The sequence below is a fragment of the Epithele typhae genome (genome assembly GCF_022376455.1).
Source record: "Epithele typhae strain CBS 203.58 chromosome Unknown BXZ73scaffold_1, whole genome shotgun sequence".
NCBI lineage: Eukaryota > Fungi > Basidiomycota > Agaricomycetes > Polyporales > Epitheliaceae > Epithele > Epithele typhae.
The window spans coordinates 1,040,966-1,065,341 of NW_025954192.1; the positions used below are offsets into that span (position 1 = coordinate 1,040,966).

The 24,376-nt window shown below is 57.5% G+C and overlaps 7 protein-coding genes across 7 annotated transcripts; 4 read left to right on the plus strand and 3 right to left on the minus strand.

Annotated features, from left to right (window-relative positions):
• Positions 1-4,474: 4,474 nt before the first annotated feature.
• BXZ73DRAFT_37021 (uncharacterized protein) lies at positions 4,475-6,333 on the minus strand (the record flags this gene model as incomplete). The annotated part of the gene is made up of 5 exons (XM_048017928.1): positions 4,475-5,018; positions 5,071-5,486; positions 5,543-5,670; positions 5,727-5,828; positions 5,889-6,333. 5 exons carry the CDS (start codon positions 6,331-6,333, stop codon positions 4,475-4,477), a joined length of 1,635 nt encoding a protein of 544 aa, XP_047883862.1.
• Positions 6,334-6,926: 593 nt separating this feature from the next.
• Positions 6,927-7,868, plus strand: BXZ73DRAFT_37053 (uncharacterized protein; the record flags this gene model as incomplete). Its single annotated transcript, XM_048017933.1, has 6 exons — positions 6,927-7,083; positions 7,136-7,200; positions 7,255-7,326; positions 7,377-7,492; positions 7,544-7,651; positions 7,700-7,868. 6 exons carry the CDS (start codon positions 6,927-6,929, stop codon positions 7,866-7,868), a joined length of 687 nt encoding a protein of 228 aa, XP_047883863.1.
• A 1,023-nt stretch (positions 7,869-8,891) lies between these two features.
• Positions 8,892-10,141, plus strand: BXZ73DRAFT_72977 (uncharacterized protein; the record flags this gene model as incomplete). Its single annotated transcript, XM_048021820.1, has 7 exons — positions 8,892-9,130; positions 9,188-9,338; positions 9,393-9,496; positions 9,549-9,600; positions 9,662-9,877; positions 9,936-10,028; positions 10,088-10,141. 7 exons carry the CDS (start codon positions 8,892-8,894, stop codon positions 10,139-10,141), a joined length of 909 nt encoding a protein of 302 aa, XP_047883864.1.
• A 63-nt stretch (positions 10,142-10,204) lies between these two features.
• BXZ73DRAFT_86329 (DUF726-domain-containing protein) lies at positions 10,205-12,209 on the minus strand (the record flags this gene model as incomplete). The annotated part of the gene is made up of 5 exons (XM_048024159.1): positions 10,205-10,231; positions 10,357-10,943; positions 11,003-11,162; positions 11,223-11,896; positions 11,954-12,209. The coding sequence occupies 5 exons, from the start codon at positions 12,207-12,209 to the stop codon at positions 10,205-10,207; spliced, it is 1,704 nt and encodes a 567-aa protein (XP_047883865.1).
• A 453-nt stretch (positions 12,210-12,662) lies between these two features.
• On the plus strand, positions 12,663-16,752 carry BXZ73DRAFT_86330 (ATP-dependent metallopeptidase Hfl; the record flags this gene model as incomplete). The annotated part of the gene is made up of 17 exons (XM_048024160.1): positions 12,663-12,691; positions 13,232-13,598; positions 13,652-14,120; positions 14,229-14,291; positions 14,344-14,480; positions 14,531-14,697; positions 14,759-15,010; positions 15,064-15,176; positions 15,238-15,307; positions 15,362-15,431; positions 15,482-15,559; positions 15,618-15,707; positions 15,772-15,871; positions 15,931-16,010; positions 16,076-16,176; positions 16,371-16,437; positions 16,606-16,752. The coding sequence occupies 17 exons, from the start codon at positions 12,663-12,665 to the stop codon at positions 16,750-16,752; spliced, it is 2,400 nt and encodes a 799-aa protein (XP_047883866.1).
• Positions 16,753-20,406: 3,654 nt separating this feature from the next.
• Positions 20,407-20,727, plus strand: BXZ73DRAFT_95645 (uncharacterized protein; the record flags this gene model as incomplete). Its single annotated transcript, XM_048026848.1, has 3 exons — positions 20,407-20,567; positions 20,616-20,643; positions 20,698-20,727. 3 exons carry the CDS (start codon positions 20,407-20,409, stop codon positions 20,725-20,727), a joined length of 219 nt encoding a protein of 72 aa, XP_047883867.1.
• A 97-nt stretch (positions 20,728-20,824) lies between these two features.
• BXZ73DRAFT_86331 (uncharacterized protein) lies at positions 20,825-24,262 on the minus strand (the record flags this gene model as incomplete). The annotated part of the gene is made up of 20 exons (XM_048024161.1): positions 20,825-21,151; positions 21,209-21,389; positions 21,447-21,553; positions 21,619-21,711; positions 21,777-21,962; positions 22,018-22,189; positions 22,241-22,310; positions 22,371-22,489; positions 22,541-22,635; positions 22,690-22,787; positions 22,845-22,948; positions 23,002-23,098; positions 23,150-23,273; positions 23,328-23,444; positions 23,494-23,613; positions 23,679-23,870; positions 23,922-23,999; positions 24,057-24,103; positions 24,156-24,186; positions 24,236-24,262. 20 exons carry the CDS (start codon positions 24,260-24,262, stop codon positions 20,825-20,827), a joined length of 2,385 nt encoding a protein of 794 aa, XP_047883868.1.
• Positions 24,263-24,376: the final 114 nt, after the last annotated feature.

Here is a 24,376-nt window from a genome sequence, read left to right on the forward strand (position 1 = left end):
CGGTCTATCTCTGCCTCTCACTCGTTTCCACCTATTACCCCACCCACTGCTGCTGTCCGTGCAATCACTGATACCTCCTTTCGATCACATCGACCTCTATCGTTGAGTACTCGTCGTTCTGTATACTTCCCCTCCCCATCTTCCGCTTCCTACCTTCGGTCTTCCATGACGACCTCCTGCATGCGCTGCGCTACGCGTCACGCCCCCTTTGCCGGACACGCTGTCTTCCACGGCATCTGGTCTCCCGCCTTCACGCACACCCATTCCCTCTTACGCCGCGCGTGCGTATGCCCCGCCCTCCTGCCACCACTTCGCGCCTACGATTACAGTCCCGCATAATGGCTAATACATCCCTTCGACGATGCGCTGTGAAATCTCGACATTCGATTGCCCTCTATCGAAACTCTTATATCTGATGGTCGACGAGACCGCGGTTCTGATGTGTGCACCGTGGAGGGTCTTGCCTCGAGTTATGAACAGTTCGTAGTCCTGCAGTTGGACTTGTGCGCACGCAGACAATGACCAATAGGACAGAACAAGGACGGCAAGGGTCCGTAAGGCGAGGACAATGCGATAATGCGAATAGTAATATGATATGGTACAAGATAAAAGCAGGCTGGTCAACTTGGACGAGATCACGGCGACGGAGATGCGATAGCGTACAAAACAACAAGCGACAGGGCGAGGGGAAGTGCATGAAGGCGAAGTATGTGCGTTGCAGACAAAACGAGATAGACAGAGTTCGGTGGTCGTGCGAAGCCCTAAATAAGGATGCGTTGGGGACGACGGGTGAGGCTGCCGGAGCCCTACTTGCGCGAATGACCCTCCGAGCCTGGTTTGCGGTTGAAACGTGACTCGGGAGACTGCGCAGGATCGCCGTGGGCGTCGTGTGTATCTGCAGAAGAAGCGGCTGTCGTCAGCAGCGCTCGGCGGAGGAGGACAACCGTGAGAGATACGAACCAGCACTTTCCTCACCGCTGTCCCACCTAGCGGGACCCAGCGTCCCCGTACCCACCTTGGGTCGCTTTTCGTCCTTGCGCTCATGACGCGAGCTGCTCCGGGCGTGGGGGCTCGTGCGATCCTCGCGCTTGGGCTTGGGCTCACCATCGTCGTACAGGGAACCGTAATTCGAGGACGAGTGAGAACGACGGCGTTTGCGACTGCGGCCGCGGTCGTCCTTGTCCTCCCGCTTCGAGGAACCGCTTTCAGATGGGTCCCCAGGCCGTTTGCTACGGTGCCGGTCGGGGGCGCGGTGCCGATCGTAGTCTCGGTCATTGTGACGTTGACGTTTGTGGTCGTCGCGGTCATCCTCCCGTCCGCGGGTGCGGTCTCGATGTCGGCTGCGGTCCCGCTCGAGCCGCTGATCCCGATCACGTCCGTGGCGTGAGGACCGCTGTGCGCTTCGGTCTCTGTGCGAACGGTCTAGATGAGAATATGGGGGTGAGACAGACACATTTTCATCGACATCAACACTCACGAGATGGTGCACTGCGTGCCGGACTGCTGCGTTGGGACCGCGGACGCCGCGGGGACCGTGAACGATCTGACCGCTTGGATTGGTACGGAGACCCCGAGCGGGAAGAACGCTTTGAACGATGAGAGTGGTCCGATTTCCTCGCACTCGAAGGCACAAAATTGTTGACTTCATCTTCGCATTTCGGAGCACGATCAGGGAAAGCATGCGGCATGCTACTGGTATACTGTGAGGGAGGATGACTGGGATTCTCTTGACGTCGCGCGAATTCACCAGGGGGTATGCCGCTCCAAGGGTTTAGGTTGGGCGCTGGAGGGGCGCGGTTACCACCCGAGAAAGTCGCGTTTGAAGGACCTGCCCCATCGGTACGACGGCTTGAAGGACCCGATTGCCGTTCGGATTGACCCTTGTTCGGAAATGGATAGGGCGTACCGTTCGGATGGTTGTGGTTCCAGCTCTGTGCGAATGTGAATGATGACGAAAAGCAAGACGCGTGTTTCATCTTACCTGTTGATACCCATTCTGCGGATATGGATGAGACGGGACGTTGGGTGGGAAATGTGTTGGGAAATTCGACGGAGCGGGACCATGGGAAATGGACGGAGTGCTAGGGATATTCGGGGGAGGGGGACCGAAGAAATTCGGTGGAGGACCAGGGAAATTCGATGGGGGAAAGCAAAAGTTCGATGACGATTGGGCCGGGAGGCTCAGTGCTGGTGGAGGGAGACCCGGCTGAGACGGAGTCTGAACCACACTATTCAGTGGATGAGCTGGTGGGGTTGGTGGAGGATGGCCTTCGAGCGGCGGGGACCTCGATGGGAGATTTGAAACCGACGACCGACGCTCCGTTGTTGTTTCCGAAAAGTGATAGCTAGGAAGGGCAGAAGCATTTTTCCCCTTGAGCCTCTCGTCCACCATTGACGGGAGGACGGAGTGCAACTGCTTCTTCATGATCTCTTCGATCATAGGCGGAAGATCAGTGGCGAACTGCTTCTCCAACATCCCTTCCAGCATTGAACGTGCAGACTTGTGGATAGCGGCCATCCTCGACGATAGCAAGGAATCGACCTTTTTTTGGAGCCGGTCGTCGCTACATTTCGCCTCGAGATCTTTGACCGTGTCGTTCAAAGTCCCGATCTTGAGTCTCGCGTCTTTCAGCGCCTTACTTTCCGCTCTCGCCCCCTCCAAACAGACAAGTGCCTCTTCGAGCTGATGAGCCAATTTTTCCCGCTCCTTGCGTTCCGCTTCCAGTTCGTGTTGCAAAGCCTTGACACTGTCATGGATCCGGCGCGTCTCTCCATCGAGTGGCGATATCGAAGACATCTCCTGATCGACTCGCTGCTTTTTCGCATTTAGTGGCGCGCTGGCGCGCGCGACCTGGGTAGGAACGTCGGGCGAAGAGTTGTTCCCTTGCTGAGGGGTTTCAATGGCTGTGAGTTCCCTTTTGCCACTCGGCTGTCGCACACCACTGGAGCCCACGAGCGGCGACACGTCAGAAACAGGAGCGGGACGAGGGGTTCGCGTGGCATGCATGGGAGGACCAATGCGACGGATAAGAGGAGCAGGTCGGGTAGGAGGGGCAGGTTCTGTGAGAGGGATGGAGGACGCGGGGTTGGGCCGATCTGAGAGTGGTCTGAACGGGAGGGTGGTCGAAGCAGCTTCGCTAGATGCCCGCTCAGAACCCACAATCTTCCGGCGTGGCAGAGGTATTCCGGTCACTACGATGGGTTTAGATGGCGCAGAGGTTGAGGTAGTAGATTGGAGCTGTGAAGGTGGGGGGAGGTTGTCGACATCTATGGGGAATGGGCGCGGTTTCGAGGGCCCTGGTTTGCTTCGAGACGTCGAGAACCCGTTACTCTGGTTGAGCGCATCTGCTAGGCTGTTGCCGTACCCTCCTTCCAAGTTCCGTTCTTCGGAGTCGTCCCTTGTAGAGAGCGTTGGCTGGGTCTGGAACCATAAGTGATGTCAGTGTTACCCAAACACAGATGAAAAAGCACAGATACGTACTTTGCGAGCTTCAATTCCCGGTCGGTAGCCGTTGTGCCTGGAGCGTTTCGCATTGGGAGGGCCAATAGCCAGAATTTCACGACGTGGACGCTTGGAACTAGACTTACTGCCAGCGCGCATCTGTATTTCAACATACCCGGTGAAAGGCTTGGCGCGATGCGGCTGAGATGACTGCGAGGGTGGTGAAGAAGAAGTTGAAGTCGAAGACGAGGAAAGAGATATCACGTCATCACCCTCGGGCTTCTCGTCGTCATCATCGCTAAGAATTGTCCTGGAGCTGACGGCGGCTCGCGGAGTCTTCTTTGGATACCGGGGCGGACTGTCCTCCTCAGTGAGATCAGACCCGAAAACGTCTGTGGGTGCTGGAGTCATTTGCTGCGCATCATATATGCTTCCGTCGTCATCTTGCAAGGTCTGGGAAGCTGCGGTGAGCTGGGCGCAAAAGGTTTTGTACTATGTCTCACATACCTCAAGTTCTTCGTCATACCACCCAAGCTGGACCTTGGCCGACCCCGGCCTACAGTACCGAAAACTCAGGGCAGCGATGTATAATCGTTGAGACGCTTTGAGACCGTCAAGTTTGAACTTCACTGGTGGGACGTGCTTCATGGTTTCCGATTTGTTTCTATGGAACTGGTGCCACTCGTGATTGTTCGGGCCAGGCCGCCATAGCAGCAAGGCTTGTGTGGAATGGATTCCATGGTGGAGTTGATGTTTGAAACACTTCGCAGCGTGGCAGACCGAGCAATTGAGAGAGTCGCTGTATGGCACATAATGTCCGGTTTTTATCATCGAATCGTATCGGCACTTGCGCTGGACAACTACTAAGACCATTTATCATAAGCGCATTGAACAGAACTCACCTGGTTCTTGTTGACGAACTCTCTCCGAATGTTGCGTAGCCTACACGCCGCAGCGAAAATAGATCCTTCAATGAAATCGATATCCCTACCAAAACTGTTAGACCCCGGGAGACTAGAACTGTCCGCACACTCACCTGATATTCTTGTACCCGGCCTGATGTAGAATCCGAGCAGCGCCGTTGTACGCCTCAATCAGTATATTGATTGGTCGACATTGGGACGGCGTCATGTTGTCACATTCGCATGTGCGGCCTTCAACGTAGCAACCGGGGCAGATTATGAGGCCGAAACCAACGCCCTTTCCTTCAGCATCACCGCATGCAGAGCATTCGAAGAAGCTTTGGAAGATGTCGGCCCCACAGAAATCGCAGGCGAGGTGTGACAACTCGACTTCGTCAGACGCGAGGTGAGGATACTGGTCGTGACCGTCGTCGTATTCGTCTCGTAGAACTTGCTGAAAGAACTTCAAGACCCGGATTAGACATGGCGCCACAGCGAACTTCAAGTTCGTATCCAAGGGCTGGGCGTCCTCGTGTGAAATATTTCGGTCAACCAATTCGGAGTCGGTCGTCGAGGCGGCTGCGAGCTCGAGAGCCTTTCGAAGCTCGTCAGTGTATGAGAGCAACGAACTGTACACTGTCGCCTTGACTCGATATTGTTCAGGGCGACAGACGCTGCAAGACATCAAGTTAGTTGAAACGACGACCTAATGAACCGCCTGCTTACCGGCGGTATATGAGGAGTTCCGAGTGGAGAGCGTCCTTCATGTTCGTGAATGTCATTCGCGACCAACTCGCCTTCATGGCAAGTCCCCCTTGGTTCACCACCTGGTGCACGCCTCGCGAAGGGACCAAAATAAGGTCGCCGACCTTCTGCTCTGTGACGTACACGGTAAAGGGAGCGTCGCCGAACTCGCGGATGGTCGTGACATGGTTCTCCCAATCAAGCTCCTGGTGGAGTGTTTCTTGAAAGTACTCCGCTACGGTGGCGGCGTCCGACGTTTTCGTCATAAACCAGTAGGAAGACCCCCCGTGTTCCGAGAAACACATGAGATTGTGACCTGTGGACGCAGCTATGTCCTTGTGGGATGCTGTGAACGTATCACCAATGCCGAGGTAGCACATCATAGACTCAACGTTCTTCTGAGATGTAAGCAAGGGCGTGAGCATACAGACGCATTCAATATAGGATCGCATACCGATTTCGGAAGATGGCGAAGGAGGTCCTTGGGATTTCCGGGTAGAATACCGCCAGGAAGGTTATCCCGCAACCACTTTCGCCAGCCTTGAGGACAGTCCGCATCCTTCCAATAAAGCCGTTCCGTTTCTGATAAAACCGCTGTCTATAAGCACGGGGACATCAAGATATTAGAGATCCCGAACCTTCGTCGGTGCGGTGAATACTTTGCGCCCGAGATTTCTTCACAAAATCTAGGATTGGCATCTCACTGTCCTGGAGGTTGTGGACATTTCGTACACGAATATCTTTACGAGGACAGAGGTGGCGTCACAGGTGCGCACGAAACACCATATACAAAGACTTACTTTGATCATCCATACTCTGTGTCAGCCAGTCCAAGCTAAACAATTCAGGGTCCCATTGTTCCAGTTTGTCCCAGTCCTGAATGACAATAGGTATGCCCATAGCCTCGAAATCATGGATCGCCTTGTCAACTTCTTCTGCGTTCAGGGCGGAAACTCGGCGGACTGCTTCAAAGTTCTCGTGCGCATCGCACATTGCTGTCAATTGCCATCCCTTGGTGGAGATCGCGGGGTTTGTGGATGCAGGGGCCGTCATTGTGGTGCGTCGAGGGGAGGCTGGAGGGGTACACAATCGGGATGTGGTGGGGCGGCGAGATGTAGCGAGCACAGGAGAGACGGCGTCATCAGATACGGGGGAGAGAAAGCGCTTGGGGGCATCCAAGCGAGTTGCTGTGATGGAGGGGAGGGCAGCAAGGGGAGCTTCTGGAGAGGAAGGAGCGTCGGCCATTAAGGTAGACTGGCTTGGAACAACATCCTCGTGACCGAGCATGACGTGTGGGTAAGCGGGGAGACTGCCTGACATTTAGAGCATAGTTTGCCAGCGCGGTCGACACAGACGAGGGGACACACAGGCGAGAGGCGGGAACAGGGAAGGGGAGATGGGAAAGATGGGGACGCGTTCGACCGCCGTCTTTGGAAAACAGAGGGGGGAAGACGCCCATGATGTATACATATGGGCGGCACCGGACGGGCTGCAGTGTGACTGGATGTGTGTCCACATAGTATCTTCTGTGCCTGCACCCGTTATCTCTACGGGGGAGGGTCCCTCGCAACTCGGCCCCAATGCCTCCCAAGAGCACCACGCATCAGCAAGTACTCTCTCGCAGTGTGCACGCATTGCCCTCACCGTTAGTGTGACCTGTCACGAACGCGAGCCATCACACGTGGGGAGAAGCGCTACCCACCTTCAAGCTTCAGCTTCAGGCCTTCAGGCTCAAGGCCGTCTCACGTTTCTTCTCCCTTCTCCTCGACCTACTGCGCCTGCCCTTTCTCTTCCCTTCTACTGATTGTTACGTGCAATCATCGCACACTTGACCAACCATGTCCACGCTCCCCGCCACAGACCCGGATTTCGACTTCTGGGAATTCGTCCACTGCGGCATATGCCATCTCGAATTCTTCAAGGAACCTGGTACATTATCCGCGGTGCCTTTTTGGGTCACGCAGTGCGGGCATGTGGTGTGCAACAATCATCTCAGTGAGTCGCCTCGTTCTAGGGTCATAGGTATCTTGCCAACAGATGTCCTTAGATGCGGACCAAAGCTGCGCACAGTGTGGTAGTCAGGACATCCTTGTCGGCCCCTTGGCGAGGGAGGTACGTATTCGTCACGAAACATGTCACTACTGGGTCGAGATCATGTCTGCGTAGATGGATCCACCAATGTCGGACTGGTTCCGCTCTGTCCCACAAACCCTTGACGCGGTTGGCTGTACAATTCGAGTGCGTCGTCTCAAATCCATCCCATCTGGTATTTGCCTGATCATCTACAGCTACAATTGGACACTATGGCGAATCTCGTTCGGTACTTTAAGAAGAAGTACTTCCAATATCGCCCTATGTACGACCGCTTAAAGCAAGAATTCGAAGAAAGCAAGAAACTTCGAAGGTACCGCAAACACTGCTGGTTCTTGAATGCGCATTTGCATCGTGTTTGTAGATTGGTCGAGGAACTGCGGGCAGAAAACCACAGACTGAAGCAGCGGATGCGAGAATTTCAAGAGGTCAGCAATCCTCATAACAAACGCATGCGTCTTGAAGAGGAGAGGTCAGTGGTTCGTACTATCAAAGATGTGAGCTTCCAATATCACTCCAGCCCTTACAACAAGCAGCGAACCTCGAGCTCCCGATCCACCGCCTCTGCCTCCGCTCCTGTGGCTCCGAATAGGCTGACCCTTCCTGCCGATCACCACCAGCCACAATTCGCTGTGCGTCAACCATTGCGCGTTCACGAATCTTATAATGCTCCTCGTGAACTTGCGTAAGCTGACTTTTATCTGCTCTAGAACTATCAGATACTCACTCGGTTGCATATAGACAGTATGCTTATGCTCCTCCACAGAGCGCGCAGCCCGTAGATGTAGAGCGACAAGGGCTTTCTCATGCACAATCAAGATCAACGCGAAGTTCACAGGCTCGTCCTCAACTACACTCAAGTAGTGCTATGCCCCCTCCGCCGTTGCCCGGCTCGAATGCCGTGCGCACAACCACGTACTCGGCATCCCTGCCGCTGCGGTCTTCGTTCATCCCCCCTTTCTCTCCTTCCACGCCTCAAATCCCGCCCAACCCACACGGTGGGTTACAACGCTTCACTCCCCAGACACCCTCTCGATCTACTGGTTCTGGCAACGCCTCTTCCTCCGCGCCTCGCTCGTTTTTCTCAAGCAACACCTCAAACCCACAGCGAACTGGTCAGTTTACTCCCTCTGGCCTTCAACGTGGTTCGCATGCTTCTGGTTCCGGCGCTGTCGTGAATGTGCTCTCACAACGCGCACATTTTGTTCCTTCTGATAAAATCCCTTAGTAGTACTTGTGTCCGTCTCTTGCGCCTTGATTGAATTGCGTCGTAGAACTGTACCTGTAGCGCGTATACTCAAGAAATCAATTGCCTATGGGCCGCTGTTCGATCCTTCCGTCTTGTATTCGCCTACCGCGGTGGCGCTATGTGCTGCAAAAAGTGCAAACGCAAGATGAAGATCATGTAATCGCCGTTGCCAGCCTCTGCGAGGCAATCTATGGATAGCGCGTGAAAAAGGAGTCACGTGCAGACTGCGGCGGCTGCGCCGAAAGGCTGTCCGCGGAGGTCTTAGCAGGCCCCAGACGCCGTCGTGGGTGTATATTACTCTTCCTCCACACCCAGCGCAGGTCGCCGTCTTGCCGCTCCTCCCCTCCCGCTACTCGTAGAGCTCTCTAGTCCTCCCTCAGGCGTTCCTGACCATCCTTCGCGACCTCTGGACTGCTCGAATCCTGGCTTTGCGCTGAACTCTTGATTCCTTTGACAGTTTACCATGTCCTACACAGATCCGTACGCCCAGCATGGCCAGTATGGTCATCAGCAGTCATACCGGGACGACGCTTTCAACCCTTACGAGGTGCAACAGCATGGCGCAACGAACGGGTACGAACAACGTGGATACAACCAGAACGAGTACGATGGTGCATACACAGACGAAGTCGCTGGACAGCACAAGGAGCGTCAGAGGAGCACATTCGAGGACGATCCTCTTCCTCGCCCGATGCGTGAGAAGTCAGTTCGCGATGTTAATGTTCTACCTGAGGCTGTAGAGCTGACCTTCATACGCAGGACCCCCAGTAACATGAGGCGATGGAGGACAGAGTACCAGGGGAAAATCTGGACCAAGGGCTCCCGTGCGGGGTGCATTGGCCGGTTTTTCTGCTGCACGCTCCTTCTGTTCCTTTTCTTCCTCATCAGCATCGTTCTCTCTCTCGCCCTGGTATGCAACCCCAATCTCCTTGCTCCACAGCCTGAGAGCTGACTTCGGCGTCAGTGGCTCCGCCCCCCAAACATCATTGTTGGCACTCCCAGCGTGGATCTGAACTCTTTCTCCGTCAACGATAGTACCCTTAGCATTGCGCTCCCTGTGGATATCAGGTGTGAAGTATTTTTGCCCGTTCTTATGTTCGCCACTCATTCCGACTTCCAGCGTCAACAACCCGAACTACTTCACGATCACCCTCTATTCCCTCGATGCATCTGTACGAATCCTCATGCTCTGGAATCTGATCACGGCTTGTTACTCATCATGTGCTCCTCCAGGTCGTCTACCCGATCAATAACACCGATATTGGGTCTGGGCACATGACGAACATTGATTTCAAGGACCACACTCAGACCAACTTTACGTTCCCCGTAACCATAGACTACGATGCGAAAGCAGACCCGGATGGTGCTATCATCACCGACCTCGCACAGCACTGTGGTCTCGACACCAGCGTAGCTGCTTCGGACATCAGCGTCTCTGTCAGCATCAAGGTCGGTGCCATCCGGCCTTTTTGGAACGGCGATTGGCTAACGAGCGTTTCCTCCGCAGGTCGGTATCAAGGTTATGCTTGTTCCCTTCAGTACAACCATCAGCCAGAACGTTAAATTTTCGTGCCCATCAGGCGTCCAGACAGCCTTCGAGGTGCGCCATTGCCATTCGGATATAGCATAGCGGTGGCTGACGTATATATGCCTCTCCAGAGTCTACTCAAAGCGCTTGGTAAAAACGTGGACACAATCTCGAGCTTGTTATGATGAGAAGATCGACAACCTCATAGGGCCAGTAACATAATCACGGACTTCGTTACGTCTAGTTAGTTACACGGACTTTTCTACTCTTGCTTTCTATGCATGACTGTGATACATAACGATTCCAGTGTGAATTATGCAACTCGGTACCTGCATATAAACTATCGCTACTTATTGACCCACGGGGGCCACTCCTCGCCGCGATTTTCACCGGGACCAACGCCCTCCGCGTCCCCGGGCCCAGCCGCTACCGCCCGCGCCGCCTCCTCATCGCTCATGTCCACCGCCTTGTTGATCTCCGCCGCCTTGCGCTCTAGCTGGAGCTGGACCTGCACCATGTCCACGCCCGGCGCACCGCACCGCGCAAGAGCCTGTCCAACATACCCCCGCCACTTGAGGTGCCCATCGACCTCCTCACACGGGAAGTCCTCCACGCCTTGCATCTCCACCGGGCGGAGTCCTGCGACGTTCCAGCCGGCGCCGGAAACGCGCGCGAGAACGGCGAGGACGTAATCGTCCGCCCCGTAGCCGTTGACGAACCGTCCGGCGACGACACGGCGCGCCGCGGCCCACCGGGCGGAGTCGGTACTGACAGGAGCGCCGAAGAGGCAGACGTCGTGGATGAGGCCGAGGGTCTCGGAGGGCGGCAGGCGGGCGAGGTGCTGGAGGGCCTCGAAGACGACGAGCGCACCGAGCGAGTAGCCGACGAGCGTGATGGGGCGCGCGCCGAGGGCGCGTTGGGCGAGCAGGGTGCCCAGAACTTTGCCGGTCTTGAGGGCGAGAGACTGGGCGATCATCCAGGAGTTGTCTGTGCAGAGCAAAATTAGGCTGGGATGTAGGCAGGGAGGCGGAAGGGTGCGCTCTCACCGATGATTTTAGTCAGCTTCACCCATACTACGGGAGAGAGAGCAGTCATGAGGCTCGCGAGGATGGTCTGCTTGAGTATGGCACCCTTGACGAATTGCATGGCCTGCGCCTTCACAAGGTCCATGAGCGCCGTCGATAGCCTCTCCAACTCTTCGACTTCCTGCACATTTAGTCAGTATGCCATCGAATAGACAATATGGGAAGCTGCAGGAAACCATACCCATTGGAGAGCGAACGTATCGTCCCCGTTGAACACGGTCCAAGGTGCCGTGACATCTTGAGGCGATTCAAGCCAGCCCGAGATACAAAGTCTGACTGCCATGGTGTCCCGTGGTTGACGCACCGGCTTGATGGCCAAGTCTCGCACTTCACGGGTGTACCCTTTGACGGCCATGGCGGTTTTCGTCGACCCATAAGCCCCGAAGAGTGCACCGCATACAACCGAGGAGCCTGCGAGCCCGGTGGCAAGCATCCCAGCGGCAGTACCTCCTACCCCTAGCCAGCTAAGCACCGTACCCACCCCTGCACCCACAGCGGGTGCGGCGAGGCCGCCAGTAACGCCAATGAGGACGCCCCCGACGACTGCACCCGCCCCGATGCCGACCATACGTATGATCTTGGTGCTCCGGGCTTGCTCTTCTCTAGCCGCATTCGTCTTCTTGGTTGCCTCTTCTATGGCGCCTTTGGGGTCTTTCAACGTGGCAACGATGGCAGATTCGTCAAGGGGGGCGACGGTGAGGAGGAAAGCGCGGGTGCGGCTGGAGTACTGTTTGCCGGAGGTAACTTGGAGGAGTACGACGGCGTTCAGTAGAGGTATGAGGTGTTCGTCTCCGGGAAGAGGGGGAAGGCCTTTTGTAGACGTGTCAGAAAGCTCATCAATATGAGGAGGTTGCCCTTGTAGATATTATGCTCAGTGATCACTTAGTGAATGAGAGAGCGTGTATAACACACCTCCGGGCTCACGACACGCTATCCATAACTTGCTGCTCATTTCCCGAGCCCATGTGTCCAGCGAATCGATGAAATCTTTCTTCAAGCGGTCAGAGCCGGCGCTCCGGGCATACGCTGCCTCTGCTACGGCATATAGCAGGGCAGTGTTGCGAAATCGAGCGAGGTGGCGGGAGAGACGGGTGAGAACGGCGGCACATTGCTCGTCGTTGAGCTCTTTGGGCGTAGAAACCTGGGTCAGATCGCTCTTGGCAGACATGGAGGGATGGGGACGCACGGGGTAGGCCCCAGGCGGCAGTGGGTGAGCAGCAGCGACTCCGATGACGACGACGTAGACGACGAGTAATTATAAGCGCGGGCGCGCCGCGCTGGGAACATCAACGCCTTCATTGCGTCATGGGACGGCAATCCAGAAGCTTCCCCCGCTAGTGTCCTCAACACTTCCACTGGTCTTCTCCCCTTCGTCGGACCACGATTTTTGCGAAAATGTGATGGTCGTAAACGTCGCACGTGGCTAGTGATACGACGATCTATATTCGTGGTCGGAGCGCATCCATGATCCCTGCGACTAAAACAGCCTCAGCCAAACCGCGGCGCGGCGAAAGAGGCTCCTACCTATCCCAGGTGCGGTGTCATCCGGATTCTTATAGCGTATACATACGAGAAGAATAGCCATAGGCTTGGGTCCGCGGGTACGTCGATTCTCAGTCTCATGGCGATGAAGATGATCCCATGCGCAAGGTATGTATCCGGATTGGAGGCCCTCTCACCGCGACGCTCCGAGAAGCTGGGTCGACAGGTTTGCATGGTTGCTGAAATCTTGAAACTTGCTGTGCATAATAGCTCAAAGCTCCAGTTTTCTTCTGCGAGTTTCCACGAACGCGTACCAGTACTTATTGTCGCGCAGGCTGACTGGGATTTTAGGAATATATATCATGTACCGATGTTTCCCTATCTGATGCGTTTCCAGTTGCAGACTGAGTCGTTGATGATATCCTTCCGCGCCAGTGGCTGTACGATTAGATGTTCATAGAAAAAGTGCGGATCTGTCGAGTCCATTCTGAGGCGCCTTTCAGGCGCCGGAGCTAGAGGGTTGCGTAACACACGTGCCGCGCGCTCACTCACCTTCCGTCTGCCACCTCGTCCTCTCCCGTCCATCTGCTCGCTCGCCCTGTCGCCGAGGTCCATCGGCGGTGGTTGCAGTAGCATCCATGTCCCTCGTGCGTATTCCCCCTCTCTCTGAGGCATCGCTTACTTATGCACCAACGTGTAGCTCTTCAGGCTGGGTGCTTGTCGCACCTCGGCATCGTCCTTGCGCGCCCCTCACCATTCCCTCGTGCCGTTTCGCTCTCTTACCAGTCTTCCTCCGTCATTATGGGCTTCTCGCGCTTCCTCGTTTCCTCGTCATCACCCTCTCGTTTCCACGCACCTCGGCATTCGTCCGTTTTCTCTAGCATCCTGGTGGCGCAAACCTACCGCGTCGCCGCCGCCTTCAGTGGTCGCGGACATCGGGAAGCTCGAAGCCAGTGCGAACGCGCACCCGGATGACGTCGACAAGCAAGTTGCTCTATTCGAAGCCTTGGTCAAGACGGGAGTGGAGCCAGGTCTGAACACCATCGTGGCACGCTGGGAACGGTTATGCGAGTTTGTGAGTACCCTCATAGTGCCCACGCGCTCCCTCGCTCAACCACAGAACCGCAGTTCCCCACGCACCCGGTCCTTCGTTCGGATACCGCCTTCAAGCTCTATTTGACCGCTCTGCGCGACCTCGGCCTCGAGCCCTCGATCAGTGCTGCTGTCCGTAGGCGCGAGTCTTTGTTGGGGGTTACGGCGAGAAACGCGGACGCTCCTTCCTCCGCCGCCGCCGCCGCCGTCGCGTCTGCCGCAGTCCTCTCGCCCACCCCGGAGGCGACAGCTCAGGAACGGATGGCTTCCATGGTCTACAACTCGAACGGCTCTAGTACTTCTGCGTCACCAGCTTCTCAGTCTACGCCAGGATTGGCCCCGAATGCGGCCACCGTAAGTTCTAGTCTGCAGGCTGCTCAAGACGTGCTCGCAGGGAAGACCACTACTGTACGCTCAATCAACACGGACATTGACGCGCTGAAAGCTGCACTCAGAGGTCAAACTGGTACAGCGGCGAATCCCATCGTGGTCACTACGGTTGAATGTGAGTACCCTGCTCTTCAATGCATGCGTTATCAGTCGATTGAGGCCACAAGCTTCCTTGCCCACTTATATGGTATGATTTCCGTATTGACCGCATTCCAATTTACAGCCCGGACAGCCTCATGGACGAAATTCGCTCGCTCGCTCGTGTTCTGGGCCTTCGCAGCGTTCAGTAAGTCGTCGTCATGCCCTCTACGACGCATGCGTTCATGCCGGCTCTTAAGTCTTCTTCTCGATGCTCTCCGTCTGGATTGAGAACACGGGCCTATTGAAGGCCGGTCCTCGGCAGGCGGAGTTCGAACCTATCCAAGCGAAGACCTACAAGTTCAGCGACGTGCATGGCGTTGACGAGGCCAAGGCTGTGAGTACATGCCTCGTGGGGTTGCATGTGGTACTGAATGAGCTTTGCAGGAACTGCAAGAGATTGTGGAATTCCTCAAGGACCCCGAGGCTTTCGGAACGCTCGGCGGCAAGCTCCCCAAGGGTGTTTTGCTCACCGGTCCTCCAGGTACCGGTAAGACGATGCTCGCCCGCGCAGTTGCCGGGGAAGCGGGTGTACCCTTCCTTTTCGCTTCAGGGTAAGTGTGCTACAGAAGGTAATCGACTCGACGCTGACTGGCGGCTTTCCCCTCTGTCCAGGTCTGAATTCGACGAAATGTTCGTTGGTGTTGGCGCGAAGCGCGTACGGGATCTCTTTGCATCGGCACGGAAGAAGCAGCCGGCCATCATCTTTATTGACGAGCTGGACGCCATCGGTGGCAAGCGGTCTAACCGCGATCAGCACTATCTGAAGCAGACGTTGAACCAGCTCCTTGTCGAGTTGGATGGTTTCCTCCAGAACGAGGGTATCATAGTCATAGCGGCAACCAATTTCCCCGAGACTCTGGATCCGTACGTCGTCTCCGTCTGTTCACAGCCATCTTCTAAAGTTCTGTTTCGCGCAGCGCGCTCGTCCGTCCTGGACGCTTTGATAAGCACGTCGCGGTGCCGCTGCCGGATGTCCGTGGACGCGTCCAAATCCTACAACATCACATGAAGAACGTAACCACTGCTCCCGGTATGTTCTCAGGGCATGCCCACTCGCCGATTTCTCACTCATGCCCTCTTGTTCACTCCAGAGGTGGATACGATGATTCTTGCGCGTGGTACGGTCGGCTTCTCTGGCGCTGAGCTGCAGAACTTGGTTAAGTGAGTGCTCGTCTTGCTGGTTCCCAGCCCCTGAGCACTGACCTGCCATTCTAGCCAAGCCGCTGTCAAAGCCGCGCGTGAGGGCGCTCAGTCGGTAGCGCTTCAGCACTTCGAATGGGCAAAGGTACCCTTCTCTTGGCTCTCTAATCCTACCAGGCGTTTAACGCGTTGCAGGATCGCATCATCATGGGCGCAGAGCGTACAACGTCTTTCATTAGCGACGAAGCCAAGAAGATGACGGCTTATCACGAGGTACGGTTGTCACTCTCGCCCTACGATACCGGTCTTTGATCGCCATTGTCTCTTGCAGGGTGGTCACGCCCTCGTCGCGCTGTACACCGAAGGCGCAATGCCTCTACACAAAGTCACTTGCGTGCCCCGTGGTCATGCACTCGGTCTCGTGCGTCCCTGCTATACCTCCGAGAAGAAGGAGGCATTCCGTTTAACTCGCTGTACGTTTTCAGACTGCTCAGTTGCCCAAGGACGACAGATATTCGGTGTCTTATAAGGAGTACCTCGCCGTCATTGATGTCTGCATGGGAGGGCGCGTCGCCGAAGAACTCAGTGAGTACTTAGCCATCGATGACATCTGTGTCTGGGCTCGCTGACACATTGGCTTCCAGTATACGGCCCCGAGAATGTGTCTAGCGGCGCATCTTCGGACATCCAGAAGGCGACACGTACAGCTCGTGCCATGGTCAAGGTACGTGTCCCGGCGTTTGGGCTTTTGGCTGCGGGCCGTATTCATGTGTTCTCGGCCTGTTGTAGAATTGGGGCTACTCCCAGAAAATTGGCCCGGTCTATCTAAGTGACAGAGAAGACACGATCAGTCCTAAGAAGAAAGACGAAATCGAAGACGAGGTCCGGAGGTATGTAACGCCCCCTGTCCCCCTTCTCGCGGTTTGCGCACGCCTGGCGCGCGCGCCGCGCCTCTGTCACCCGGCCGTCTTCCATGCATCGGTGTGCGTGGGACGGCATGGGCCAGGGCTTTTTACGCAACGGTCGAGTACAAGGGACGCGTCGGCTGACGGGCTGCTTTCCCGGTGCCCTTGTGGCGCGATAGCCTACTGATAGCGGGCGAGTCACGGGTGACCGCACTCCTCAAGTCCAAGGAGGAAGAGCTCCACCGGGTGCGTGCTCCCCGATCTGCCGCGGGCCACGAAGCGGGCCTGAGCCAGGGTTGAACTGACGTACGCCTTCTTCTCCCTCGCGCCTCATTGTCTCTTTCCCCTTCCTTCCGCCCGCACGCTGCGTGCGAACGTGTGGACCCTGCTTGGTCGGTTCCGCTGCACTCTCAGCTGGCGAAGGCGCTCGTGGAACACGAGACGCTGAACGCCGACGAGGTCGAGAAGGTCATCAAGGGCGAGCCGATCCGGGCCATCGACGAGGTGATCAAGGAGGAGCTTTCCAAGCTCGACAAGTCTGACGGTGCGGACGAGTCATAGCACGAGCTTCACCACGCGCCCTTGTTTCCCGTTAGGCATCCCTTGCTCTCCAGTCGACGCGCGCCTGGCTGGGGCGCGCGTCGCCGCTTTCCGTGTCGTTCTGCGTATTTGCTTGCTACTCTCCTGCGCGGTCTAATTGGCGTTGTAAATATACACACATCCACTCATCCCCTGCGGCTACCTAGAGATGGTACGAATCTTGTAGAGGCGCGCACGAATACAGGACCCCGGATACCTCATTCGCGGCGGGGAAGGAGCGGACACGCAGGGAAGGCCGGGCCATCGCGCCCGCCAGGGTCGCCTGCAGCAGATCTGCAGCGCCGTCCGCTCGCTCGGTCGCTTGTGCGGAAGACGAAGTCCTGCGAAGGTTTTCGGCGTGCACGCTGCATGGGCCAGGCGCCCAGGGCGGCGTGCGCCGATAGACAGGCGCGAACCGTCCCTTACCGAACCGAACCTTCGAACCTTCGACAACGAGGCCCGTGAGGCGACACGTGGGCGAGGCAGGTGATATTGGGACGCGCTGCGGGCAATAGAGCGGCACGCAGGAGCGCGTGTCCGAAGTGGACGGCCGTCGACGATTACATAGCCGCAGACCAGGGCTCCTCGGCGATGGGGAACGGGGAACGGGGTCGGGGGAGGCTGGAGCCCTGCACGCAAAATACTACGTATCGCGAGCTAACCGACTTGGGGCCGTCGGGACCTGGGCGCGCGCAATGGCGCAGCAGGGGCCGGGATCGGCCACCGGCGCGTCCGAGCGAGCGGCTCGCCCGTCGAGGACGGCGGCGGGCTTCCCAGGCAGCGTAGGAAGCCACCAGCGGGCGATGAGTTGGATGCCGGTGTCATGCAGGGTTCGCCGTCGTTCACGGAATGGGACGACCAGGGATCTGCGAACGCAAGGCGAGGCAGGGCGCGCTCGGGCGGCGCCCCGATCGTCTCGGGATGTGCGCCCACTTGCGTCGGGTCTTGGGAGGGTTGTTGCCAGGGCGGAGACGTCAGGGAGGGGAGAGCTGCGAGAAGGGGCTAAAGGGGGGGAGGGGCAGCGAGGGTGCAGAGGCCTCGGCAGCGAGGGCCGGAGAATGAAACCCGGGAATGTGGGGGAACTATGATGACGTGAACACGCGGTGTGTGCGGAGCGCAGGACGTTGTTCGAGTAAGTGGGGTGGGCGGACCAGGAGCTTGGAAGTTGGAGTTGTCCGCGATGAGCATTTGGCTCTCCCACGGAGCACGCGAGGATCTGCGGCTTCCCGTGCACCGGCGACCTTCCGAGAGTTCACGTGGTGCTGAACCTTGCTAGAAACGAGGGGGGAGTGCGAGGAGGAAAGGGCACATCAGAATCGGAGTGCAATGCGGCGGTGGTGCGATGTGGCGGGCTCGGCTGTCAGCGGTGTCGTCGGCGAGAGACACAACATGCGTGCTTCTCAGTGTTCGTCTCTGCGGCACAAGCGTGGGGTGACTGAAGCCTGAGGGGCCAGGGACACCCCGCCACAACCTGCAAAGGAAGGGTGTGTACGGAAGCGACGGAGAATGTACGTACGACGGCGTACGAGGCCACTGCTCGTCTCCCATGAGGTCGCAATGTCAACGGGCGGGCGGGGCCCGTGGGACGTAGTGCCTGCCCTCCCTTGTATTCGCGCCAAGGTCATTCTTCGGTGAGTCGTTCCTTGAGCGATCGGGAGGCGTAAAAATGATGCCGCTCATGCCGTTCATGTCCGCCAGTTCTGAATGGCGCTAGTGTATAAGCTATACCCGAAGTCTCAACAATTTGGCGCTTTCTCAATACGTACCTCGGGGAAGAGGCGGTTATGATCTACATACCCGTCGTGTCACAGGTGGGGGGATGAGCTCCCACGGATTAATTTCATACCAATAACTGTACTTGGAAGGTCAAACCCTTGAGCTTGAGCGTTGTACTGCATGCGACGAGTCCGTCGGAGTGAGCAAGTCCGCTGGGGAATGGTTCCGAGTCTGGCAAGGCAGCAATGCATCTGTCAGTCTGGCTCGTCGGCCTGATATCGATCGGATCGGAAAAATGACTGACCTCATGGTGGATGCTGCGATGAACCTTAATCAGGAACCAGCAGCTCGAACCACTCCCGGTGCGTGGGATGACCGAATCAGAGCGAAGGAACGGCAGGGGCTTGGGGCTGCGGATAACTCGTGGAAAGTTCCCTAGGCGTCTTGACAGCCCAGCTGGTTGCCAAGTTGCTCGATCAGAGTGGCTTGATCAAGTTGGATTTATCATGTTGGCCACCTTGCACGGCGATCGGCCAACGGTCGGCGCTCGGTGCGCTCTAGAAGCAGCCGACGGAGGTCCAGTCAGAGAGGTCGGAGGAAGCAGTTGCGTCATGCGCACCACTCGAGACGGACGACGCAGACGAGTAGGGCTGGGACCTGGACGACGGAGGGCAATCTGGCGGCGAAGGAGAGCGAGAAGGGGACGAAGAAGAGAGCGGGTGACGTGGGCCGGATGATGCGGGCGCGAACGGCAAACGTCCCACCCACGACAGAGCGCGACGAGATTAATCGGTGTTTTCGACCCCGGCTTGTCCTGGTCTGGTCGTCTGGGCGTGTACGTCAGATCGTCGGGGGCACGAGGCGCTCCGGGGCGCCTGCGTGAGCGAGCATGTGCAGAGACGACCCGCGGGCCATCCATCGGATGCGACGGGCGGTGGGCAGACAATTGAACGGAAGGCGCAGCCTGGCCAGGAACATTGCGCAGTGGACCTGTGGTTTGGCGAGGGCGGCGGAGACGGGTCGGGTCGGGAGAGGGTGAGAAGGGGGTGAGCGCGAGAAGGCGGGAGACGGTGGAAGGAGGCTGGGGAGACGGTGGTCCAATTTCTGGCTAAGGCAGGAGCGATTTCAGCAGTGTTCGGCGCGGAGCGAGGGCGGCCTTCCCGCGGGCCGTCCGTGAGCGGGGCGCCAGTGGACGCCGCGCTGACGGCAGTCGCCAGCTGTGGCCGCGGCGACGACGACGGTGTCGAAAGGGGCGTGGACGTGTGTGTGCGGCGAGGACGACGAGGAGAGAGGGAGGAGGGGCGGGCTGCGAGCGTCCGAGGAGGCGTTCGGGAGCCGCCGAAGGGGTGGCGGGGGGGCGGACGGGGAGTGCCTGATTGGGGCGGGGAGTTCGATCTGAAGTGGGATCGATGGCTGGCAGCATGTGCTGCACGCGAGGAGGGCGACAGAACGCCCGCGAGACCCGCTTGCGCGCCCACACACGCCAGGCGCCGCCGTAAAAAGCGACCCGCCCTCCCCCTCCTGCGTCCCCCTCGGCTCGCATCCTGCTCGACGCCAGCACGCCCGCCCGCCGCCCCGCCCCCGCTGCTGCCCGCGCCCAGCCCTCCGACCCCGCCCCGCGCCCCACGCGCCCCGCGCCCACGGCCACGCCAGCTGGGCAGGCGCGCAGCGAGACCGACCGCGGGCGACGAAACCACCCCAGTCGGCTCGAGGCTGGACCTACATCCCCCGATCGCCATCGAGGCCCGATCAGCGACGGGGACATAAACCGCGTCGGCGGCCAGGCCAGCGCGCGCAGACTCCCACTCCCCGTTCCTCCTACCTCCGCCGACGACGAGCGCCCGCGGTAAGTGGCCCCCCGGCCCCGCCGCCAGATCCCGCGGCTGATCGAATCAGCAGCGGCCTCCTCTTCGCCCGCAGATGTGCCACCGCGAGCTCCGCCTGTGGAAGGCTCGCCAGTGCGGCCACTTGACCTGCACCGCGGACACCAACGTCGACTGCGGCCAGTCCGACTGCTACAACTCCGCCGCCCACCCCCCAGACTGCCCCCCCGCCTCCTGCCGCTGCCGCAGATACTTCACGTGCGTCGTCCCCGCCCCGCCTCCGCCGCCCCTGACCCCGCGCCCCAGTCAGCCCGAGCGCATCGTCACCCACGAGGTCCGCACGCGAACCTTTAGCCTTCCCCGCCTGCCCTCACCCTTTCCCTCCCAGGCCGACGCAAAGTGCCCCCGGTGCCAATGACCTCCGCCCACGTCTCGCGCCCACGCCCCCCACGGTCCGCTCTACATCTACATATCTATCCTCGCCCGTCTCGCACCTGTATTCCCTGACAGCCTGTCTACATGTCCAGCTCCAGCTCCAGCCCTGCCAGCGCCTCGTCGTCGATACCCCCGTCCCCGTACTCGTCGTCCTCGTCCATGCCCACCTCTCCGTCCCGCCCCTGCGTGAGCGCGAGTTCCTTCTGCTTCGCCCGCGCCTTCTCGATGTCATCCACCGTCCAGAGCGAGATCCCCGTCTGGTCCTCGTTCGGGTTCTGCGAGATCATCCGCATGAACTGCTTCGACAGCGTCAGCGCCATGTCCGTCGACAGGTTCGACGCCGTCTCCGTGATGTACTGGTTGATCCACCGCGGCAGCTTCGCGCGCTTGTCCGCCCGCGCGAAACGCTGCAGAACAGAAGTCAGCCCCGGCCGCACGAGCGCCCGTCCAGCCCCGGCACGCACCTTGTCCGCGAACACCATGAGCCCCCAGTCGGTCTTCCCGCGCAGGACGCGTCCCACGCACTGCGCCGCGTTCCGCATCGCATCGAAGCCCAGGAACTCCGACTCGCGGATCCGGTACGCGTCCCTGAGGTACTCGAGCCGCGCCCTCAGGATCCGGCTCTCCGTGTACTGGTACGGCACCCTGCACGCCAGTCAGCCCGCCCGACACGCCCTCCACCGAGTCCAGCCGGGCGCTCACCCGAACATGATCACGGCCCGCCCGTAGTTGTGATCGAAGTCGATCCCTTCCGAGACCTTGCCACGCGCGACGGAGAGGAGCACCGCTCCGCGCCCGTTGTCGCACGCCTGCGGGGAATCCTTCAGTTCAGGCACCTACTCCCGCGGCCGGCGCGATCGGCGCACGGGCTCACCCTTCGATAGTTCTCGAGCGCGATGCTAGTCTCGTTTGCATCCGGAGTCTCGACGAAGATGAGCTTGTGCTTCCATACTTCGTTGAGGATGCCCTGTGCCGACGAACGCCACGCAGTCAGGGAAGCTCGGCGGGCATTCAGATCGCAGGCAGACGCACCATGTCGTTCCACGCCGCAACGATGCTCTCCATGTACAAGTAGCTTGGGAAGAAAGCCACGACTCCGTCGGGTACGATCTTGCTGTACTCGATCAGGATGCTCCCGAAATTACGGACGACTGCAGGGTCGTTGCGGACCTCGAACCGCGAGCTAATCGCAACTTGGTCGCTACCACGAGTGATGACCTGACCCAGCGGAAATGAGCAACTATCAAAAAAGGGTCCAGAATACGTCACTCACGAGTGGTAGGAACGAATTACGTGTGAGCGTCATTGAGTAAGTTTCCTGGACCACCGGAGTGAATTGCAGCATTTTTGGATACATGTCCAGCGGAGACAGCGTGCCGGATGTGATGACCACGGTGCTGAACCTCTCAAACACCGGCTTGATCGCAATCGCGGGGTCAAGACAGCTTCAAGATTCGTCAGCTAACAGGATCAATCTTTATATAAATCGGGCATACGTGAGATGGAAGATTGGGTTGGGAACGGTGGCATTCTCTGTCTCGAAAGGTTCCAAAATGAGCAGGAAGCCTGGCGAGGTATATCCGTGAGTACCGATGAAAGGAGCGAGCTAGATCACGATAAACATACCTTTCTCGTAGCTAGCGACTAGCGTGGCAAAGCTCGCAACCTTCTGCAAAGCTGAAAATTCATCCAGACGATTGATCTCCAGTGTGCGCGTGAGAGACTGAAGGCGTTCCGCGCAGAACCTAGAATTACTGATGAGAACCCCGGCCGTGGAACTGCATAGCATCACTTGCCGCAGAGGTCGTCGCTCGATATAGGTGATATCTTTTAGATGTTGCAAGAACGACAGCGGAGTTTCTGCGACTACATGCAGCACTCGCATGCGGGTCTGCATTTGGAACGTTATGATGGGATGAACACGAAGTTCCAGAATTTGACCAACCTTCAGATATTCGACAAAGCGCTTCAAGAAGGCGACGAAATGCTCGGCCTTCCTGATGTTACCAGGAACGGCCTCCTTCAGAAGGTCTTCAGGAAGAACTGCACCACCACTGTGTCAGGTTATATTGGGCTAGGGATCGATGATGAAACGCTGACCCGGATTAGAGATAAAGGCGTCCTCCGCACTGCTGGCTTCTTGTAGGCCTTCAACAAGCCGAGCATATTCGTCCTGGAGCTTCGACGCGTCCGTCTTCTTGATTCTGTAATTTTGTTGGGTCAGGACCCCGGAGACTCGACTTGGTATTTCACGTACTCTTCGATCTTGTCGCCTAATCGAACAACACTACGTGCAGCTGAGTCCAGCATAGGTCTAGTCAGATCAATACTCAGAGACTCGATGCAAACATTGTCTGTTTGAAGTTGAGCAGTCGACACAGGCAGTACGCCAACTACCGTCTTACCGATGTTGTGAGCCTCGTCGAACACGACGATGGCGTCCTTGGACAATTCCTTGGACACCTGTTCAGCGACTTTTGGATCCAGCAGATAATGGAAGGAATAAATGATAATGTCAACAAATGGCATCTATGTAAATTCTCAGTGAAGTGACTGAGTGAGCATAGACGCCTGATGACTCACCATCCGACGGACGAGGAAGTACGGGCATATACGGTTGTCTCTGCCGTACTGGAGGACATCTGCAAGGGTCCAGATACCTGGCGGTATCAAGTTCCCAGGTTCAAGTTTTCCTAGGTTCTGTGGCAATGCATGTAGTTGAGCAGAGTGAACGATGTTTTTGTCTTACTTCATGCCAGTCACAGAGCTCGACGGACCCAGGGTTCTCCCGACCCTTTTGGCATACCGCGGAGTTCGTGAGGTCGCGGCAGCGAGCGTCAACCACTTTCCCCTTCTTCTCCTTTGCCACCTATAGCATTAAACTCATAATAAGTATCCAAATTGAAGTCAGAGAGCAGCCGGAGCCCAGCAGACCTCAGGGTGAATGCAGAGATTCTTGCGACTTGTGAGGCCAATGCCGTAGAAGCTGCTTTCCTTTTCACGTTCCTCACCAGTCTCTGCACATTTTAGACGATACTCCATTAAACGTTTGAGTTCCGCGAGTGCCTTCTCGATCTCAGGAACCGTTCGCGAGCAATATATCAATTTCCGCTTTGTCGGGTAGAACTGGAGAGGTCATGAGCGTCGAGGGCTCATAACAGCACCGAATCTCCTCACTTGTTGATATGATACAATTAGTGATAGCAAAGATACGGTCTTGCCCGTTCCAGACGGCATTTCTAGGAGACAGTGTCCCTAGGCAGCAGCGGCGTCAGGCGAACGTGGCAAGTCTTGTTCACGGAAATCGCGTACCGTCGCATCCAGAGAGCGCTTCAAGTCACACATATACGCATATTGCTCTGCGGTAGACATAAGTGGTGCGATTTTGGAGAATGGTCATGCTGAATGTACCAGGATAGATTCGGTCGTAAGGGAAGATTATCTAGACTCGCGCTCAGTGAGAACGACTGACGCGAGACTCTCGCACTTACGGGTAGGTCATCAATGAAGAACTTCATGAGTAGTTCACGGTTGTATGTGTGTTAGCACTCCGGTGGGGCCTGACGGAAAGGATGGCCGTGGTCTGGAGGCAAGATGCAGCGAAGCGCCAGAGCAAACGCGTCGCGTCTTCT